The sequence below is a fragment of the Pleurodeles waltl genome, chromosome 4_1, assembly GCF_031143425.1.
Source record: "Pleurodeles waltl isolate 20211129_DDA chromosome 4_1, aPleWal1.hap1.20221129, whole genome shotgun sequence".
Lineage (NCBI taxonomy): Eukaryota > Metazoa > Chordata > Amphibia > Caudata > Salamandridae > Pleurodeles > Pleurodeles waltl.
The window spans coordinates 209473559-209496372 of record NC_090442.1 but is presented as its reverse complement, the minus strand read 5'-3'; the positions used below and the strand labels follow the sequence as shown (position 1 = coordinate 209496372).

Below are 22814 nucleotides of genomic sequence, written 5' to 3'. Positions count from 1 at the left end.
ATTATCTTTACCAGGCCGGAAGGTTACTACAAAATCAAATTCGGCAAAAAAAAGCATCCAGCGTAATTGCCGAGGGTTCAAAAGTCTGGCGGAACTCATGAATTGAGGATTACGATGATCAGTATATACTGTAACAGTGTATTTGGCACCCAACAAATGATGTCTCCATTCTTTAAAGGCGTCACGAATCGCCAGAAGCTCTTTTTCAGCAATGACATAGTTCTGTTCGGCTTCGTTCAACTTCCGAGACATATAAGCTACAGGATGAAGTTGACCAGTGTCTTAATTTCGTTGTCATAAGACGGCTCCTATTGCTACATCTGAAGCATCAGCTTCCACTATGAAAGGTTGATTCGCATCAGGATGAGTCAAGACTGGGGCAGTGGAGATAGCATCCTTCAAAGTCGAGAAGGCTTGATCAGCTTCTGGGGACCATACAAACTTTTCTTTCTTTCTTAGTAGCTTAGTGATTGGAGCCACTGTCTGGGAGAAATGATTTATGAACCTCCGGTAAAAATTTGCAAACCCCAGGAAACATTGTGCATCACGAATAGTCTTTGGGGTGGGCCAATCAGATACGGCTTTTACTTTCTTTTCTGCCATCACCATACCTTGAGGGGTAAGAATAACCCCTAAAAACTCAACTGTGGTAACGTGAAACTCACACTTGGTTAGTTTGCAATATAAATGGTGTTTTCAAAGGGCTGCAAGAATTTTCTTGACATGTTGGACATGTTCATTTTCATTGTCTGAGTAGATCAAAATGTCATCGATGTAGACTATGGCAAATATGTCCAGGTACTCTCTAAGAACGTCATTCAAGAAAAATTGAAATGCTGCTGGAGCATTAAACAGACCAAAAGGCATGGCGGTGTATTCAAAAAGGCCATATCTTGTCTTGAACGCTGTTTTCCATTTGTCACCCTCTCTCATTCTGACCAAATGATAAGCACCTCAAAGGTCAAACTTCGTGTAGATTTTTGCTTTCTTTACTTGTTCCAATAAGACCGGAATTAGGGGCAAAGGATATTTATTCTTGATGGTGAATTTGTTCAAACCCCTATAGTTGATGCAAGTTCGAAGTTCTCCATTAGCTTTTGTAACAAAAAACAAAGGCGAAGCTGCAGGAGACTTAGAGGGGCGAATGAAGCCATTCTCCAAAAATGTATCTAGGTATTTTCGTAAATGTTGATTTTCATGTTCTGACAGGGCATATACACAACAGTTGGGAAGAATCGCACCTGGGGCTAGATCAATTTGACGGTCATAAGATCTATGAGGAGGTAGAGTCTCTGCTCCTTTCTCATCAAATACATCTTTGTAAGATGAATACTGTTTGGGCAGCTGAATTTCTTTCTCCGCGGCAGTAGCAATGTAAGAGTTGCAAACTTTTGGTACTTGAATCTTTTGGAGACATTGTTCGTTACATAGCGCAAATGAGAACACGATTTTTCGTTCTGCCCAATTGATCTCCGGATTGTGATGAGTTAACCATGGCAAGCCGAGGATAATCCCATATTGGGGAGCATGGATCACGTCAAAGATGATATTCTCTTTATGTTTCTTTCTTTGAATCTTATCTTCAAAATCATCGACAAGGGGATAGTCTGAAGAGTTACCGGACCTCCATTCAAGAGTTTTCCATCGACTGCCTGGATGATTTCTGGGGTCTTCTTTTCAATACATGGGATCCCCCATGCACAAACCAATTGGACATCAACAAAATTTCCAGTAGCCCCAGAATCGACTAGAGCTTTTTTGAAATAGATCTTTTTCTTGACCTGAACTCTTTTTTCCAGTTTAAGATGTCTAGATTGTGAAGGGTCCACGGTGACACCCAAGAGCAACCCTTCTCTGCATCTCGGGTGTTTTAGTTTTCCAACTCGACTGGTGCATTGGCTGCGACCTTCTGAACTGGACCTTGCTTGTTCTTTGGTTTGATTGGACAATCTTTGGCAAAATTACCTTTTCGCCCATTTCGTAAATCTAATAATTCACGATCTGCTGACTGTGTTACAGTTCTACGATCAAAAACTCTCTCAAATTCACGAAAAAAAATTCTCCAGTTATACAACAAGGGACTATTTTTACGCACAAGAGGAATTACCCAAGTAGCTGCATCCCCAGACAGATATGATAACAAGAAAGCTACTTTGGGCTGGGCATCGGGAAAAGTATTTGGTCTGCAGGTGAAGTGTAGTTCCACTTGAACCAGGAAAGATTGCGCTTTCAAAGGGCCACCTGAGAAACGTTCTGGGGGAGCTAAAGGAATTGCAGAAGGAACATTTAGGGAAATCGGATTACTTCCAGAAGCCTGAGAAGAAGTACCTGGCCAAGACACACCTGTGGGATTTTGTTCCTTCTTCTCTACCTTATCTTGCAACTGACTCACTCTCTCTGTTAAGCTAGTTATCAATTCTTTGGATGATACCACCTCTGCTTGGAGCTGGGTGATAGCCTTGACTAACTCATCTAGCGTGGCCATGTTGAGAACATACACAAGCCAGGAGGATAATAATTAGTGGGCTCACTATTCTGTCAGAGTCACCAGATCCTGGGGGTCTGTGCATGTTCCCAACACGTCCACCACTGAACAGCTCCAAGACTCTGATAGATAAATCACAGAGACTGAGAGAGTTCAAGAGGGGAAGAGGGGATTAGGAAGGGAACAGCTGGGAAGAAGACCTGTAGTAAGAAAAAGGTTAGAACACACAATATGAAAATTATATCATAGACTAGACTATGATTCTAAGCCTAGTCACTCTGAAAACATGAACAATCTAAGAGTTAAGTTTAAAATGACTAAGTTTCAAGATGACCGGATACCTGTAGGGGAATCAAGATTAATTAAATGAAAACTTTCTTATTCAAGTACTTTCCTTTACATGAGAATCAGAAAAAACATTCTGACTAAATTTTAAACCAGTCATATAAATCCTGTTTTGAGAATGTATACTAGGACCATACAATATTGCATCTAGAAACTCTGCCCTTCTGTGTACTCTTAAAATGTTTCAACACAAATTGTGCATATTGCAGATATATATATATATATATATATATATATATATATATATATATATATCTATAGTAAACACCATAAAAGGATTGAGCACCATGAATAACACAATATGGATTCAGGAAACAAATCACATAACTTGTCAACTCGAATATTACATAATAAATATCTTAGAACAGTAGCATACAATATACGACATGAATTAAACTCGAGGAGAGAATCGTGCGTCTTGCCAATTTGAGTGTTACCATGTAAAATACCAAGAAATGGTAGCACGCAATGAATATCAAAGTCAAATCATCATTAATCGAATCGCGCGTCTTGCCGATTCGTAAAACACGATGTAAATGTCAAGGAATAACAGCTCACAATAAATACCAAGATCAAAATACAATGAAACGAATCGCGCTTCTTTTGCCGATTCTTAAGCCACCATGTAAAATGTCAAGAAATGGTAGCGCGCAATGAACAACAAAGTTAAATGCTCATGAAACGAGTTGTACGTCTTGCCAATTTGTAAAACATCATGTAAATGTCAAGAAATAGTAGCGCGCAATGGACAACAATGTTTAAACTCCATAAAACGAATCGCGCGTCTTGCTGATTCTTAAGCCACCATGTAAATGTCAAGAGATGGTAGCGCGCAATGAATAACAAAGTCAAACCTTTATGAAATAAATTGCGCATCTTGCCTATTTGTAAACTACCATATAAATGTCAAGAAATGGTAGCGCGCAAGTAATCTGTTACTCATTTAAGAATTTAAACCAAGAATATGAAAATTCTAAATAACGGTGTCGGGACAGTCCAACCACCGTCTTACCGCCTGGAACAATGATCACCAATGAAGGATTAGGGCAGAAGACTGGAAGATCCAAATAGGCCTCCGGGACAGGAGCTCAGGAATAATCTGCTGCTCTGCACCGGGACCTCTGAATAGTGAGCACTGGGAGTTGGGCTGGCTCTCTTTTATAGAGTCTTGGCCCAGCCCAGAACCACGCCCAGGCATGTTGCAGGGAAAGTCTCTGGAAGGCCCTGGTAAGGGGCCACACCCTAACACACTCTGAAAACCTGCAGCAGTACATTGCAAAGGAACAGTATTTGTAAGCATATTAAAAATAAGTTTTCAGGATTGAACTCTGCAATGCAAAAGGTTAAACCACAACATATCAGCACAATGCATAAATTACTTTGTTTTGGGGTGCTGGTTTTTTGCATTTTTGTCGCCAATAGAGCGCGTACTGCTCTGGTGTCAACAGGTCTCAGTGGAGAGGCCAGTCCATGTAGACACCCCACTACACACACCTGTCATCCAAGAAAGAGGTCTCTGTGGAGAGTTCACTCCTTCTCATACTCTATTATGCACACATTTCATGCAAGAACGAGGTTTGATTGTAGAGGTCAGTCCTTCTCTACACTCTACTACATGCACCTATGATCTAAGAGGGAGGTCTAGGTGAAAAGGCCATCCCTGCCTAATTTCTACTATGCATAATCCGAGAGAGGTGTCATCGAAGGGGCTACTCGGACCAAAAACTCTAGTATGCACCCTTGTAATCCAAGTGAGAGGTCTTAGTGAAGAGGCAAGTCCTTCTAGACATCATAATACGCACACCTGTCACTCAAGAGAGAGTTCTCAGTGGAAAGACCAGTCCCTCCACACATACTAGTACGCACAGCTATCATCTGAGACAGAAGTCTGTGTGGAGAGGCCAGTCTCTCACCACACCCTGCTGCGCACAGTAGTCATGCAAAAAATGGGGCTAATGGAGAGCATACGCCATCTACTATACTAGTTTTTCCTGCAATTTTAGGAGCCTTGCAGAAATTCACAGCTGCAGGACTCCCTCACTCATAGGAGTCTTGCTGGATCATATTAAAAAAATAGGAGGTACAGAAAATCTGTCCCTAATGAAGTTTATTGTGTGTGTGCAGACTCTAGTAATCACACTCTATTATGCACAGCTCTTATCCATGAAATATATGTGAAATGTTTGAGCTTGCGTGCCTCTTGCGAGAGTCATGCAAATACATGAGTGGAAGAAGGCATTTGTGCTCCCGCTCTTGCAAGATTCTTGTGCATTGTGTTTATAGTGTATAATGTTGAGCTTCACATGGAACTGAATACATTCCTTGATGTTACTGAGGAAGATCCTCTTCCCTTCTGCAGTGAAGTGCACTCCATCTCTCCTATAGCCACCTGGCATATCAAACCGGATGTTGTGATATATAGAGCCCATGCCATGGTCATGATGAAATGCAGGAACTGTTTTATTAACATGTTTTGGGGACTTTTCAAGTAACACACATGAGTTTGTGAGTATTGTGAGAGAAGTGGTTGGTCGGCTATGTAATTAAGAATCAGCGGGGTGTATTGGAGGGAGAGTTCTACTGGAGGGCACCCATAGTGTAGGGGTATGCTCCTTGTGTGTGTGTATTGGGGGTAGGTAGGAGTGTGACAGAAGGAGATCTTGGTAAGAATAGGACAGCGTGTGTACAGGATGGGTGGACTGGTGGAATAATGGGGTTGCAGCCCAGAGTGGGTAGGCAGACTCAGAAAAGTCCCAGGATGGTGTTTGTGGTGGGATACCAGTACAGGCTCGTAGAGGTGGTAGGCTGAAATGTGGTGCCCTGTTGGGGAGAAAAAGGGGTATAGTGAGTGTAGGGGTTGAAAGGAGTGATTGAGATGGTGATTGAGTATTGTATGTGGTTTTGACTGCTTGGTAGGAGGAGTGACAATTTGGCCTTGTGCTTAGGCATTGAGCAGGGAGTGGAATGAGTGGTCAAACAATGATAGGCAGGAGTCATTGAAATGAGCTTCCTGTGTCGGGGCTATGGTACTGATCAGCAGACAGGCTGCCTGCAGATTCTTCCAGGGTATTGTGTTTGTAATTGTGTACAGATGTGTTGGAGAGATTCATAGGGTACATACCTATGGACATACCTAGGGACTTGGTTGTCATTATTGATTGATTGCGATCTTGTGAGACGAATGTAAGAAGGGAAAATTACTTGAGGGCCTGCAATAGCATGAGGATGCAAACGCTCATTACCCGAGTATTGACTTCCAGACTTATCACGAAGCCTTATGGTGCCCACTTTGGTGCTCCATTTTAGTTTCAGGTTTTACATGGTTTTATACTGACATCATTTTTAGCAATATTATTTTATATGTTTAAGCTTGCATGATATATTTCTGAGAATACGCTGTACACACTGTTTGTTTTCAGTAAGTCTTTCTCGTTATGTAACCTGTACACTCTGGTCAAGACTAGGAACATAGAACAAGGTATCCATGCATTGTCCATTTGGAAACAGCTTCTGGACTCTAGATATATCATCTCATCAGAGCTGTGCCTCTAACACAGTGTGGTTTTCATTATATATACCGTGCACTACCCTGCAGGGATAAGAGGAATTGTCCTGGAACAGATAATGTGCTTGATATGCAGCTCTGCTTTCACTGACTTTTTATCTTGCAAGGAAGGATTGCCAATTTCACCCTAAGCAAACCCCCCGGCTCAGCTATCTAGGTATGGGGGAGCTCAGGCTATTCTTCAAGATCTAGTACAGGGTACAACTGCTATGCTCTCAGAGTATAGGTAGTGATAGGTAAGAAGATACAGAAATAAGATTACCATGGTTTGATTATTTATTCGGTTCACCATGTTGGTAATGCTGGTTAGAATCCTTAGTTTTTCTGCCTAATAATCACAGCTCATTCTCTCTATGCAAGAATAGGATTATTTGAATAGATGTTTGAAAACCTTTATTCGTCCTTTCTTGTGTTTGCCCTGGGCATACATAAGTAAAAAACAAAAGAGCAAGATCTGTTTCCACAATTTCCTTGGAAATCAGAGTGGGCATGTTCGAGGTTGCCAAAACCATCTGTTACCCTAGGAAGGTTAGGGATTTGGTGAGGCATTGTGTGCTAGCTAGGAATTAGGCTGACATTTCCTGATAGTGTATGCAAACTCAGTCCCTTTATCCTGAAGTTCTGTAATCCTAATACGCACTCCTACTTTTTGTGGGAACCGTATAACAGACTCAGGATGACCAGTTTAAGTGTGACTCAAACAATTGGTGAGGTATCTTAGGAAAAAGTGAGGTTTTAAGTCTCTTTTGATGGAGGATATGCTAATCTTCAGAGAGTTGAGAGTCTGGCTGGTTTAGTTGAGAAAAGGTTCGATTAAGGCTTCTTTTGAACAGGGTTGTGCTTGCTTTCTCATTGGGATTGACTTGGTAGGGGTTTGGTTTGATTTCTGTTTCTTTGTTAGGGGGTTGTGTTTGTTTTGAGTCCTCTTTCGATTTCTGCAACCTATTGTTTTTACTGATGTCCTGGACTGGAAGGTCAGCTGATATAGCAGTTGTTCATTAAGTTCTCTTTCTACCACTATGTTCGAATGCCCTCTGGAAAAATGAGATGCCTGCTTTACCTAGTGCCTAGTGAGTCATCTTTCTATTTCTGCTGCCTCTATTTCTATATCGTCCACTGTGTTGCCTGGACCTCCAAAATGGCCAGCGTCTGGGAGGTGACTAGAGAGTTGTGCTTCTATGCCTATTTCCGGGTGTTCTCCACTGGACCTTGAAAATGGCCGACCTTCGGAAGGTGTGGGTGAAGAGAATCGCAATTCTCCAAATAAAATGAAAAGAATATCAAGATTTCATTAAAGACAAAATTTGATTAATGCCACCCCAAGCAGCTCCTTTAAATAACGTTTGCACAAAATCTGGAACTAGAACACTAAACAGAGTATAAATACCTCCTGTATAGAATGTCCTTCCTCTTTTAAATGCGTGAAAGAAATTAAATTCTTCTTCAAACTATTCACTTCCTAATCTTCAACCGTTCAAAGAATCTGTCTCCTCCATGCTCTTCTTAATTTACATCTGAAAATAATAAACAGACCACATTTATTTAAATAGTCAGTAACATGGAAAGTTCATCAAATTCTTTTTTTAAGGGAGCGGAGAGTGGAATAATGTTAGCCTCTGTGTATCTAATGAAATCTTGATTCTGTTTTTTTTTATTTTGAGGATTGTCATTTCATTACAAAACTGGAGGCTACCATTATGTATGTTAAAAGCTCTTCAACACCACATTTGAAATATTCTCCCTTGGTCGGAAATAATGCCTAAAAAATGTACTTGCACTAAACTAATCTGCAGCCTTCATTATATCTTCTAACCTTCCACCTTATTAGAAAGCTTTACTTGCCATAGCACCTTTTGTTGAGTGTGCTTTAAACTTTTCCACATCAAGACCTGTTCGTCCCATAACCCATTTAATCCATCTTGCAATTGCAGCTGTACTTACCGCTCAAAATGGTTGTACATAAGACATCAACAAATGGTTTTCTCCACCCCTTCTATTTTCCAGAATTTGACTTGCATAATTTATTAAACAATCTTCCACACACAACTTCTTACGATCATCAAACCTTGGATAAAAATACATTGTTTTTGTTCTTTTACAAACTTCAAAATATACTCCATGTAGTCCATATAGCCTGATGTTTACTTCCAAGGCTTTAAAATCCAATACTCTTCTACAAGATATTAAACACAGTAAAGCTGACCATTTTACTGAAAGTCTCTTCAAATCTAAATCCTTATTTACTGGCCATGATTGGAATTAAGTTAGTATAACATTGACATCCCACATGCACTCATATCTTGCCCTCAGTGGTCTCCTCATTGTCATACTTTTCATAATCCTACAAACCATAATATCCTGATCTGCTGATTTTCCATCAATCTGGGAATAACCGTCTGAAATTGCTGATGTATAGTAATTTATTGCCCTGCATCTCAGACCTTTCTCAAATTGTTCCAACAAAAAGTTTGCCACTTCTACCACTGGAGCCTCCACGGGACCCACATTCCTTTCCACGCACCAATATACCCATACTCTCCAAATTCCTTTATACCTGCGTCTAGTCCCTGGTGCCCCTGATTCTTGGAATAGCTCAGCAGCCTTATTTGAAAGTCCCTTGACACATTCTGATCTCCTGATACCTTCCAAACAAGAAGGTTCAATACTTTGCTCTACACCAATGGATGCTCCTCTCCTTCTCCATTTATTAGCAAACCTTCCCTTGCAGGAATCATAAAAAGTGATTTGCAAGCCAACTCCAACAGTGTCAAAAACCATGCGTGGGAAACCCAAAAAGGAGTCACTAGTATCAATAAGCATCTCTCTTTCCGTACCTACAACAAAACTCTTTGTATCATGGCAAAGAGTGGAAATGCATAAGCTCTTAACCCTTTCCAACTCTGTTGGAATGCATCCTCTTCCCACACTCCTAGGTCTGGCCTCCAATTCACATATTGTTCCTTTTGAAATTTCAACCTGCTTGCAAAGGTTCCCCCACACATTCTTTATTGTACAAAGCTTGTTGGACCCCACACATTCTTTATCGTTCAAAGCTTGTTTGACACAACTTCCAATTGGTAAACCTTTTCAGATTGCGTGAATTCCAAATCCACAATCATGTTCATCTCCCTTGACAAATACTCTGCTTTTACACTTATCTTGTGATGAAGCAGAAGTACCATAGTTCCTTGACCAACTCTGACAACCTCCCAGATCCTGTTCTTCCTAATCTGTTTATATACAGTACTGCTGACACATTGTCAATTTTCATTAGAACGGATTGGCCTTTCAATTGAGTCTTGAAACTCTTCAAAGCATACAAACCTGTTGCCAGTTCTAGACAATTTACTTGTTCCTCTCTTCTTTCCAGTTCTGACCATTTCCTTCCTGTTTGTTTTTCTTATAATCTAGCATCCCAGCCATCCCATCTCTAGCACAGTATGTGGGGCACAACCAAATATTGCCCTGCCATTCAAAGCCTCCAGATTGTACAACCACCAATTCAACTCTTGTTTTGCTTCCTGATTCAACTCTAAACTGTCAAAATTAACAGAAAGAGCCCACTTGCCTACCCCAATTCTACAACCAGCATTAATCCAACATACTCACATAGTCATTTCACAGACATCATTGCTTTTATTTATTTATTTTATATATATAGATATCATTGATTTTCACAGCATATACTTCTCGTCTGCTGCATTTATCAGAAAAACCCATACAGTAGCTAATACAAAACTAGAATTTGAATAACCAAACCCTTTTCATAGTATACAATTTCACTAATTAACCCTAGAAAAAAACACAGGACTCCATTTGTCCCCTCCTTCTTACTCTTACCTCTATTACAGCATTCATACTTTATCTCTCACACTTTAGAACCCCCAGTTTGGACACGTCAAACACCCCTCCCCAACTCAGGGGGAGTCCATTCTTCCTTCTCCTCCTGTTGTGGTGTTGTCAAACTGGGTTTACCAACTGTCAATATACATTTTGGTGGAGTTGCACTATCTCTGCCACCTTCTTCAGGACCTCAGTACAGTATATGATTAAAAACTAACAGGACGAACAGGAAAGTCTAAAATAAACAAAAACCAAAGGTCAATTCCACATTGCTGTTGAGCATGGCTTCCAACATAATATATTTACTCCAGTTTTGCCTTAGATCTGCCAACACCCCAATGTGTCACAAGACCCTCATGTGCAGAGACTAAGTAAGTGTCACCCAAACGTGTTCATAGCTTCACAGAAACCCAAATTGGAGCAATAAGTCTGCTAGTGGAAGGCATGCAACACAGAAAAATTTCCATAGCTTCTTGCACATTAATTTATGCTACCAAATCCCCTTTCTGTGAGGTGCCATCTTACTCAATACACTTACATATGCACTTTATTAATACTGGGTCCTCTTCGTGTTTCGTGCCTTCTCGTTTTTTCGAACTAGGCAAATCTTTATGGGTTCATTAGTGATTTTTATGTCAGTCTTTTTACACTACTTATATATTCATTTTTTTTTCACCAACTTTTTACACTTACATGTTGGTGTCCAGAAGCTGGTTACAGCTTCACAAAAACTGCTCCTAAGGTTACCAATCTGAAAAAAACCAAGAGAATAACCACATATTAGAAAACCTTGAAAGGAGCCTACTAAGGCTTAAGGTTACCTCTCCCCAATGAGACTACACACAGAATTCATCCACTCGACATACAGGATCCTAGTAACTTTCATACACAGTCAAGTCCTCCGAGTGTTTCTGTAACGGGGGACAGATTACGACCAGACTTATCAAAATATACAAAACAAATTATGTTTCTGTCAACATAGGCCTTCATGTGCTCTATATATACGATGTACTCAAAGACTAAGATTTTTTTAGAAGGCCAACACATTAGGGCCAAATGTTGACCAGAAGCTGTCACAAAATGTACAGAGAAGAAGCCAACGGAACGCTTGACTTGCCATATAGCTCTGCAGGCAATTACCTTTTTTTGCTGATTCTAGGCCTCTGTAAAACTACTCCCTAGGGCCCGTCTAGTGTGTACCGGCTCCACACTGGTTGCCACCTGGATATAGAGCTTGCCTATCTGGAGGACATAAAATACTAAAGTAAGTCGACTACTAGCCCCTTCGTGTTTTGCAGCACAATATCTCCCACTGTTGCTTTGGGGACTAGTGATCCCCAACTTTGCCAACTAATCTTCTAGGATCATACTGCTTTCTGTTATTCACCCTATTTCCTTTCAGCAAAGTACGGCATTGTGATCAGTTACCTTTTGCCATCTGGTTCGGCACTCCTCTTAAAAAGAGTCTCTGACCCCCTGAATCTCTTGCAACTAGAACGTTACCTGTACCTTATGGATTGCAACTTCTCTGCGCCATCAATAAGTCACTATCGACTCCCTCAGCTCACTACTGCCAACTGATGACCAACCCCATGTGGGAAATAATCTTAGATTTACAATTAGACTCAGATTAGTGATGATCTTCAAAATAGTGGTTATCTTCTGTTATCTTGCCTTCGCTTCTACCACACTAAAGCAAACAGCACCCCTAGGAAGAGCCTCATCAAGAACATCTAGACGGCCAGATGTTCCCCTATCCTACCTCTGTGGGTGCCATCTTGTACCATCAACAGGTTATGCTGACTTAAATTACTGAGACAGCATGGTACTAAACCCTCAGCTATCACTCACATACATGTGTCCCTGATATGGAAACAACTGCATCAATCAGATTAATCATATTCCATGTCTTCAAATGCAAAAAACGGGAAAAGGACAAATACACCTGGGTTATGTCCACAGAAACTATACCATGGACCTTTATCTGCGGACACATATACTCTTCCATTCTATTACTGATCCATTCATCATAATACCCCAATCTGTTCAGTTCATGAAGTACTTTTTTCAAGGCCCTAACAATAACATCTCTTCATTCAGGCCCGCATATTTGTCTTAACGAGGGAGGAAATCCAAAAGGTTGCTCCCTCTCCTTCTGTATCTTTGTTTCTGAATGTCCCAATTTCCATTTGACTTTTTCAAATATCAGCCACTTTAGTTCATCCTCGCCATGTCCAGCTTCCACACAATGTTTAACCAATGGGGCTTGCATCACCTTTGTTCTAATTGCTGACCCGTGTTCCCCATAGTGTATCCTAAATTCTCTGCTGGTTTCCCCAACATATCCTAGGCCACAAGGACACAAAAGTAGATAAACTACATGAATCATTTGCAGATAGTCATATCCTTAAGGTGGTTTTATTCCCATTATGTTCCCATTTCTCTGTAGTTACAGCTGAAGGCAAGCATGGCACGTGCCACATCATTGGTTTCCGCTTTACAGGTGCGGCCCCTGTAATAACACTTTGGCATATTCCCTCATTCTGTTTTAGCTGTATGTGAACCAGCTTGTCCCTGAGGTTGGCATTTCTTCTGCAAGCAAGGATAGGCTTATCTAATCTCTGATCTTCTTTCTTTGTGTTAAGTATGTTGCATTTTTTTTTCGAAGATTTTCCTCACCTTAAAATTTATGTTGGAATGATTTGTAACACACACTAATTTTCCCTCTTTTTTCTCATTCCTCTTCTGGCTAGTGAGGATTGCCTCCTGATTTTAATACTTTGCCCTCTTGAAGGCCTGTCTGATAAATCGCTTGGGGTATCCTAGTTGAGCAAGTCTCTTCTTCAGTTCCTCACCATTCATATGTAGTTCTCCATTCTAGTACAATTATTCTGTATCCTCAGAAATTCTCCAAAGGGGACAGAATTTTTTTTGCCATTTTGGATGCAACCCTAAACTGTCTCCATACCATAGTCCTTGTCCCAAGGCTTTCACATTCACCCTTTGTAATGCCCGCTAATATAAGGGACCTGTAAATATTGCCTGAATTGCTAATGATCTTTGACTCCATCCCAGCAACAAATCTATGTCAGTTGGAAGTTTACATGTGCCTCCTCAGACATTCCCAAAATGCATCCCAGAGGACCTAAAATATCTACTAGTTGGTCTTGACACTGTTTCAATGATCTTTCAAGCCCCTTGTGGGGATCTCTTCCCAAACAAAACAAAAATGTAACTATAACTATCTCTGGGTACATATTTGGGGTACAACATATCTTGTCCTCAGATACTGCCTTAGCACATTCTGTGTTTAGTACTCTTTTTACTTCTCTCTCGAATGGCCTTTTAATCCATTCCCTAATAAACATTCTAATGTGTTCCATGGGCCACCATTCACCACTTCTTGGATAGAAAATATCATACTGAGAGGCGAAAACCTTTGTTCCCCCAAAGGGACTATCAATGACCCCTTTGAGGCTGAACTTCCAAAGTTCTCCAACTCCTCATCAAAATCCTCATCTTGATGTAAATCAAAAATATATTCATCCAAGTCTTCATTTAAATCTGTTTATGACCCATGGCCCAATTCAATATCCTTAAAATTCTCATGCATTTTCTCCTTTGTGCCGCTAAGGATACCTCTTCCATGCATGCTGCTAAGGATGCCTCTCTTTTTGATGGTGTTTAATTCCTCCTTTTCTGTTTTAGACATAAACGACCCCTCAATATGTTTTAGTCTTTTGTTTCCTCTTACCTTTTTTTCTGTTATCACTTCATTTTCTAACATATTCATCTCCAGACCCCAACTCCTTCCTTTTCTTTAACATTATCATGCCAATAGTCTCTCTCACCAGGGACTTCATCTTCTGTTGAATACATTTTTAAGGCTATCCCGACTCAAACTCTCTTCCATTTTTCCCCTATAACTAGGTTCTCTATGAACTGCCTAGTATCCAGTAAAACAACCTTACTATCCAACTTGCTTCTTATTCTACTCCTGTAACCAAATTGTGTTGCTATCTCTATTGTTGTTTTAAATTCGCGTCACATGGAACATTCCCCATGTATACTATATTATTGAATTGTATTTAGACCATTTTAAAATGGCAGCCAACTCGTGCCATACTTGTGTGTTATTTACATTTCCCGAAATGTTATTTATTAAGTAATGGCTTGTGGCTCCTGGCGTGCTAACAAAACAACTGCTGAGGTAAGAATCTCTACATGTGCTGAACGCTTATTTGATGTTCTTAACAAGCGCCTGTAGCCCCATATCAGTGCGAGCTACACATTACCCGTGACAACTTGTTCCTAACCACGCACGTTAACAGAGCCTTCATGTGAACTTGAATGGCTCCATCTATCTGAAATTTTTTAAATTACGTATACTGAAATCATGATTTAACCTGCTTTGAGGAGCCTATTTCTAAAATTAAAATTAGTGAAGAATTCAACTGAACAAACACACACACACCCTGCAGCTTCTGAAAATTAGATGCGCAGCACTCACTTCACTCAATATTATCTTCAACTAAATTATTACAAATAATTTACTCTATTGTTATAAACAATATTAACATATTAACACTGTCTCTCATGGTACTTATCTTTCTTGAAACAGTATTTAAAAGAGGAAGGACATTGTATGCAGGAGATATTTATTGTCTGTTTACAGTGTTCTAGCTCTAGATTTTTTGTAAAAGTTATTTAAAGGAACTGCTTGGATTGGCATTAAAAGATGTTATGCATAATATTAGCCTCTGGTCTTGTAATGAAATCAGGACTGATGACCGGGGCTGGTCTCAGCCTCACAGGGACAGCAGAGCGCAGTGTGCTGGATTGACACAAATTTATCACGGGGCCAAGCAGTAGCTGGGAGGGGCCCAACTCACCCCTCCAGATGGAGAGGCAGTCACTACAGCCTTCCTGGAATCCAGTGCTGTCCTCAAACCTTCCCTTCGGGATCTCTTAAAGGTGAGCTTGTGGCTGCTGAGTATGCATTGGACCCATTGATTCCTGTGATGTCGGCTGGATGGGCTAAAGTGGGATTTACATCAGAAAATGATTCTGAGCATGCAGAGCTTGTCACAGGGTCCCCTGTGTATTCACCAACTTTAAAAAATCCATACTCAAGCATACAGTTCATGCTCACAGAGAAATATATTCTTCCTCTCATGGGCTTTCTTTAAATGAAAGCACATACGTTTATCAAAATGATACGTCACATGACATTCAGGCATGATCTACGTGTGATGCAGACATATACATATTTCTTCATTATTTTACAGTAGGTAATTGGTAGTTACGTTCTACGTCAGATGCAGACAGAATATTTCATCAACCCTTCGACTTACCCCAAATGCATGTACATACACCCACACACACACACACACACACACACATACCCACACACGCTTTCACACTAAATTACATTGGATCGGCCATGGAAATACTTCTTTTGTCAGTATTGTGAAAATAATTATTGTGGTTGGTAAGGAATAACGACCACCATGATTTATGAAGATAATCTGTCACTTACCATATATTATGTAAGGGATAATGCACCTGCCGCTGTACATTGTAAGGATATTGCAAGTCACGGAGGAGTTCCAAAACCATATAGACGAACAAGGCAGAAGACTGAGTTCCTTTATAAAGTAATGGAACTCCGAGGTGACTTGCAGTATCCTTATCATATACGCCATGGGCTACTTTATCAATATAATACATGGTCACACCACCACCTTTCCCATAAACCACTTAAAACCTCGGTGCGTAGAGCTCTTTCATGTGAAAGAGAAAGCATGTTTGCAAACGTGACTAAAAATAAAACCTCTAGTGCAAAATTAAACACATCAAAAACCTGTTAGATATTTGTTGCAAAAGGAAATTAGAAACTGCTCAATACAAGTCGAGTTATAAAAAGTTGCAGTAGCTAGGAACATGTAGAAACATGCAGAAAGATTCTAGCTTTTCTCTAACTGAGGAGTGCAAAAAATAAACATATTCTCTCTTATTGCCTTTGTAAGCTATTAAAATAGAGCATAAGAAAGAAAAGCAAGGTTCTGTTTGTTGCTTTAAACACCTGCTTTAATTATTCTCCATGAGCTGACCTGCCTTTCACCTTGGCTGTTGGCTCTGGCTTCCGGCATTGTGAGATCAGAACTCAACTGTAATAACTTATATTATGCGATAATAGTCGAGTTCTGAAGTCTTTTCTTTATAATTAGTGACTTGGTGCATCATATTTGCTGATTATAAAGAAATTACTGCAGTTTCTACATGGTTTACAGAATCCCATGTACTATAAAACTACTGCAAATCATTTTGGAGTTATGTGACACAATAAAGCAACTTGCCTTTTGGACTTGATCTCTACAGAAGAATAATGCATCGCATAAGGCTGAAATCCTATATATAGCCTGCCATGAAGGGCTCTGATGGCTCATATATAAGAATGAATATGGACCTTCGCAGAAGTCATATGATGTAATACCGCTTAATGCAATGAAGGCATAATGTTTAAATTAAAACAGTAAGTGAAAAATTAAAAAAACATATATGTTGGTGCCTCTGCTTTACTCACAACAGTTGAGCATACTTGTGCTATCTAGTAGTTTTGCTTCTGTTTTTTTTTAGAATTCTTGCCCTGAAATTGAACCATTTCTTCACAAGATTATAACTTAAATAGTCAAATTCTCATTAAATGATCCTTGAGTCACCAACTAGGTACAATCACTGAAATAAACTTCTAAAATATGTTCTTTTGTGCCAAAAGAAGCCACTTTAGGAAGAAGAACCTGGGTGTCCTAGATTAGGAGTCTGCCTAGTGGTCGTCCTTCCTTGCACAGTCCTTTGCATCTTGCCTTGCACTTGTTAATTGTACAAGCCAAATACTGTTTTTGTTAAGGTAAGTCAAAAGCTACACTTACAAACGTTATGGAAGCAAGACATTTCATATCAGCCTGAGAAATCCAAAAATGTTCCATTTAGTGATGACACTATTAATGTCTTCCCCTAAAAATGCAAAAGAAGACACACTGTGAAAGGTACCTCTCAATTTACAAAAGACGGTTGTGGAAAAAGCTGCCACTTCTGACATTTGTATCAAAAATGTGTTCACTAAGAGTGTCCAGCTGCCTAGGTCAACCATCAAAAAGACCCATCCATCAATGGAAACTTAACAAATGGAAGAGGCACTTTCGATCAATGTATAGTCATCCAACCAAATATTGATTTGTTGACAACATTTTGGTAAACAACTTGATGTTTCTTGTGTTTCACTTGACTGAGTACTCAAACATCTTCCAATGTTCATCAAAACGATTCTTTACTTGTTCATCCAAGAAATTCTAAAATACAGTCAACACATTTCACTCCGTAGATAGGAACCTGTTCAGGGATGTTCAATCAGAAATTGGTCCATGTTGAAAAACACTACTTCTGTGAAAAGATTGAAAGTGCCTTTGTAACTTCTTAAGTTTTCTTACTGTGAAAGAAGTCATGCAACTTAACTAAATCAAACAGGCACTGCTTACTACCAGGTGAAGAGGCTACAAATATTACTGTGCTCACTGTTCTTCCTCAATACCCTGGTCGGTGGTGACCTGAAATGAATTAGAAAACATGGTGAGAACCTACATCTAATGTACTTTTAAGACTCTTTTTGTACTTTTCAATTGTTCACAGACCCATTTATGCTTGGCTAGCGTATTTCACAATTGCTAGTCTCTAGAGTCACACCAAGTATGTGAGGAGTCATCTATAATCTTGAAGCTATTACATGGTCTATCTGATAACAGCAGACATGAAAATGGACTACCTAGATGTCTACAGTTGACTCTAGCTTCATATCTTATGGAGTGTTCTAGTGGACAGATGTATCCTATTGATCTAGAGCAAACAGTGTGACAGGACCTGCTACCTTCCAAGCAATCACAGGGTCCTCACTGAAGACCAGGTATGACCTCATTATCATTCCATGCATCAAGCAACCTTGCTGGTACACCATGAACCACTACCCACTGGAGCACTCCATGCTTTTGTTCACCTTTGCTATCATGGTAAATACTGCTTCTGTTCGGTGACCTGAAATACACTACATAGTCTCTCATCTTTTGATCACAAAGGGAACAGGGATTGCTCAAAGCCTGCAGGCAATGTCACTCCAATAAGGGAACATCAATTTTCAATTCAAGAGAAGTTATTATCATCAATTTTCCATGATATATATTTACTTCATGATATTTTTTTGCTTTTTAAGAATTGTTATGATATAGTTCACTTAATAGCCCCTTTAAGAGGTAAACATGTATAGTATTTCCTCTTTAGGAATGAATGACTCTTTTTGATCCGGGACATGATGCAATCTATATTTAAACCCACAGTACCACCACAATAAAGTTACCTGATATCTTGGTCAAAGTAGAATGTAGATTGACTTGGACACGCCTTTCATCTTTATTTGTGCTTTTCTGAGTGTAATCATATGGTTTGTACATTCCTGATCAATTCAGTTGTTCACCCAGTGTACCTGTGCAAATCTCACCCGTGTGTTCTGCGTAGAACTATGGGCGTTCACAATAGCTTGTTACCTTCAAAATATAAACATCTGACAAGCAGACATATATATTTAGTTTTATATGATAATTATAAGAAATACTGCCCACCTTAATTTTCAAATTAATGTACTACCAGTAGAAAGGCAACCCAAAGGGGATACAATTAGAAAAAACAATGCAAATTTATTTTGTGATGATGTTTTGGTGGTACTGTGATTATAACAGAAGTAAGTCTATTGTGTACTGTATTGTAACTGTGGTATTGGTGCCTTGTTTGCATGTGTATAACAATGGGTGGGTGGAGCCTGTGCCCACAAGCAAGGGTCAGGTTGCAATTTGTATAATGGAGGTGGGGTGTTGTTAGGTGTGAAGGGCATCCAGTCATAGGAGATGGGCAAAAAGTCTTGTAACATTTAATGCTTCTTTGACTGTTTCTAAACTAGGTGTCAATTCACAACAGGCTTCAAACGTACCAGCACAACTCTGCCCTGGACCCAGTGAGTGGGATGCAGCACAGCACACATCCTAATATGCAGCAGGAGATGCTTCAGGTCACCTTGGCGCCATCACAGCCCACTCCAGAGACACTTGTGCAGTGCCAGCAGATTGTCAAAGTCATTGTACTGGACAACCCAAGCTTTGCCCGTGCCATGCCGGGCCTCAACCAGACTATGACCCGCTATGTATCTGAATCCTGCAGCTCCACACCACTACGCAATCGGAATAGTGGGCTACAGGGGACACCAGTGAAACTCAACCATCAGCCCCCCCTGCCGCCACCACCACCACCCTACAATCATCCCCATCAGTATTGCCCCCCTAGCTCCTTGCTCAGCAGGCGTCGGTATTCCAGCGGCTCTCGCAGTTTGGTGTAGCTGCTCCAGGCCCAGCTAATGCTAGCACAGACTGTACCTTGTTTGACATTTGCACAGACCCCCTAGTGTTCCTAGCACTAACACAAAAGTCATTTTTATCTTACCACATCTTTATGGTAACACCTAGTTTGTAAATACTTTTTTTGTAGAGCGATATAACCTTTTTTCCTCTCCCTTTTCGAAAGAGAATTTTAAATACAGGGCATATTTATAGACATTAAGAGTTACCCACTGCTTTCTTCACTCATCTCTAAACATTTTTACCCCTCACTGTGTATTGTGTGTGTCACATCTTACTGCTGATGCTTTGTGAGGACAGTCCAACTTCTTTTGTATCTCTTTTGTCCAAAGCGGAGATGACATGGCTTAGTTTGCAATCTTCCTTCTTGTTACGTACCCTTTTCCATGGAAGAACACTGTTGGTGTCCTGTGTGAGATGACTGCCTCATTTCTTGTTACACCAGTACTGTGGGGCATCGTGGTGCAGATTCTGCATCATGTTGGAGAATGGAGACCAGTGATTAATTGACAGTGGAGACCACTCAGCTTTTTTGGAATCCTACGGACCAGCAAGTTAATCGGAGGGACAGAGGCTTTGCAAGCTACAGAGTCTACTACAGAGTCCTTTGATAATGGTAGAAGCTGTGAAGCCAGAAACAATAAACTAATGCAGACATTGATTGGGACATACACACACACACACACACTCAGAAAGAAGCAATAGTAACGAGAAAGGGCTTTTAATTGGTGCCCCAATGGGCTTGGGTCAGAAGGAAAAGGGACAAAGGGTAGACTGGTTGAGGTTGGACTTCCTTCTCTTCTGTCGAAGTGTATGTTTATATCTTTCTCTAACAGAATCCACCACTCTCTGTCAAGTCAAAAATACGATATAGTATGAAGACATTCACTGCATCACATGTAAATATGAAGCATGTTTAACAATGAAAGCACCACACTATTCTCTGGACCCTTGATAAAAGGTGGCAGTCATTTTTAAAGTAAGGTTTGTCAGGGAATTGTATCTTATTTTGAGTTTTAAAAAGTTGTGTTATTTAGAAAGTTTGATTGATTCCCAGCCAGCTAATTTTGGCTGAGATTATCATCGGGCCTTCATGACTTGAGATCAGTTGGACAGAGATTCACCAGTGTCTGGACCTTTTATCCTATGTTTTTGCAACTATTTTTATACAGCTCTTGATTGGAAATGTCCAATGTATATTTTACTGATACTTTCACTTAGTGTCCTGTCATAAAATCTATTGCAACCTACAGTCACAGATTTGAATTGCAGCGGAGGTAAGCGGACTGTAATCTCTCCAAGGCAGGCCGGATTGATTGGAGATAATTTGGCTTTATTATTACTTGCTGCATGTCCATATTCAGTGCTGTGGTACTAAGCACTGTATCATCAGTCTAATAACATTATGTTAACAGATTGAAGATCAGAATTTAAATAAGGTCATTCTAAACCAATGTTAGCATGGCAAATCTGATTTTCTTTTTCAGGAACTTTTAAATGTGTGATTTAATTTAATTTGTATCATAAAAAAATGGCCTAGTAGTTGGGCTAATTTTGTTACCTACAAGGAATGATCAATACCTCAGGTACAGTATCACCTTAACTTCTCAGGATCTCTTTATTACATCATAAACTTAAAGACACAAAGAGAACAGAATTCTTAGTAGTTAAACTTTTTGAATGATGAGATTCCATATTCTTTTGGGGTTGTGTCTAACGTTTGTATTTATCTACTACAAACAGTGTAGATTTAGGGTCGGATTTAGAATTTAGCGGGCAGGTTACTTCATAACAAACATAATGGATAACCCATCTGCCTGAATCCAAGTGCATTATCACCTAGAACACATAATAAGGCAGGTGGGTTATGCATCATGTTTGTGGCAGAGTACCCATGTGCCAAACTCTAAATCAGGCCCTCATTTTCTATTGTCAGCGTCATCTTCTTCTTTACTTCCACTAAAAGCAAATTGTACAGTAAAGAAATCCAGAGGAAATGAAGAAAAAGTAGAAGTCAGAAATGTTTTGGGAAGCTGTAATTCTAAATTGCCAAATCCCATTTCAATACTTTTGGAAATATCTAAGGCTCTTTCTATTTTACTCCTCTTACATTGATAGTGTGGATAGTCTTCAACCAAGCTCAATAGCTTACAATTATCCTTTAGTCACACGTAGTTGAGTCTCAAGCAGATAAGCACATACTGAAACCTCTGAAAACTATGAAAGAAGAATTAACTGAACTCTACCCAGAGAGGTCCTATTTACCTGACTACCATCAAACCCTTTGGAAAGATTGCAGTTTAATAAAAATAGAAATATTTAGAGCTTGTAAATTAAAAAAAGAAAATTGTTAAATTTAGTAAATTCTCTTCAGCATAGATTCTTTGCTATTATGGATTCAGAAAGGGTACTACATGAAGGTACCCTTAGTTGTAGTTGTGCATGTAACTGAACAAGCTCCACATAAAGACATAGCAACATTACCAGTAGCTGTTACACAAACCTGCCCAGGAAGTAAATGATCATCTAGAAATGGAGGGCCCTGGATAGATATCAGCAGCTGAGATGTCTCAGTGTTCATGAAATTAGCTGATCTGGCAAGCTACATTTGTGAACCTTTAGCACATTGTGGGCAGAAGTACTAAAAATCAATTTGCAAAAAGCAGTCACGACTTGCATACCAATTTTTTGTGAATTGATTCTGATTTTGCTAACTGACCTATTTACTAATAGGCCGGGTTCCAAAATTCCCATTCTAAGTGGGTGGCAATCTGAACAATCTCATAAGTATTGATGGCCTACTAGGTTCAGCAAACTGGCAAGAAATAATTTACTTTTTTTAAGTTTGAGGTGGCAGTGATCCTATGGACCACCACATTACTCCCCAATAAACACTTTTATCATTCATTTCAAATGAGTTATCACCTCCCTTGAGTTGTTTGAAACTTTTTAATGGTTTGCGATGGGAATTGAGGTCGCGAACCATTGATAAATTCAGTACCAAATTGCAACTTGGAGTGACACCCCAAACACACCCCTTAATATTTGCAATTTAGTATCCATTTCTAAACCCATGTTGTCGATTTCATAAACCTTTATCCAACTGCAGAATGGGTTGCGG

The 22814-nt window shown here is 39.8% G+C and overlaps 1 protein-coding gene across 2 annotated transcripts in view; it reads left to right on the top strand.

Annotated features, from left to right (window-relative positions):
* The window catches only part of IQSEC3 (IQ motif and Sec7 domain ArfGEF 3), an 892834-nt gene extending 870811 nt beyond the window's left edge, over positions 1-22023 (top strand). Inside the window, exon 14 of one of the 2 annotated variants that reach the window (XM_069228143.1) lies at positions 19243-22023. In XM_069228143.1, coding sequence (XP_069084244.1) covers positions 19243-19674 — 432 coding nt within the window. In that variant the 3' untranslated portion in view covers positions 19675-22023. The remainder of the gene's footprint in view (positions 1-19242) is intronic. The other variant, XM_069228142.1, reaches the window with a different exon arrangement.
* The last annotated feature ends 791 nt before the right edge of the window (positions 22024-22814 follow it).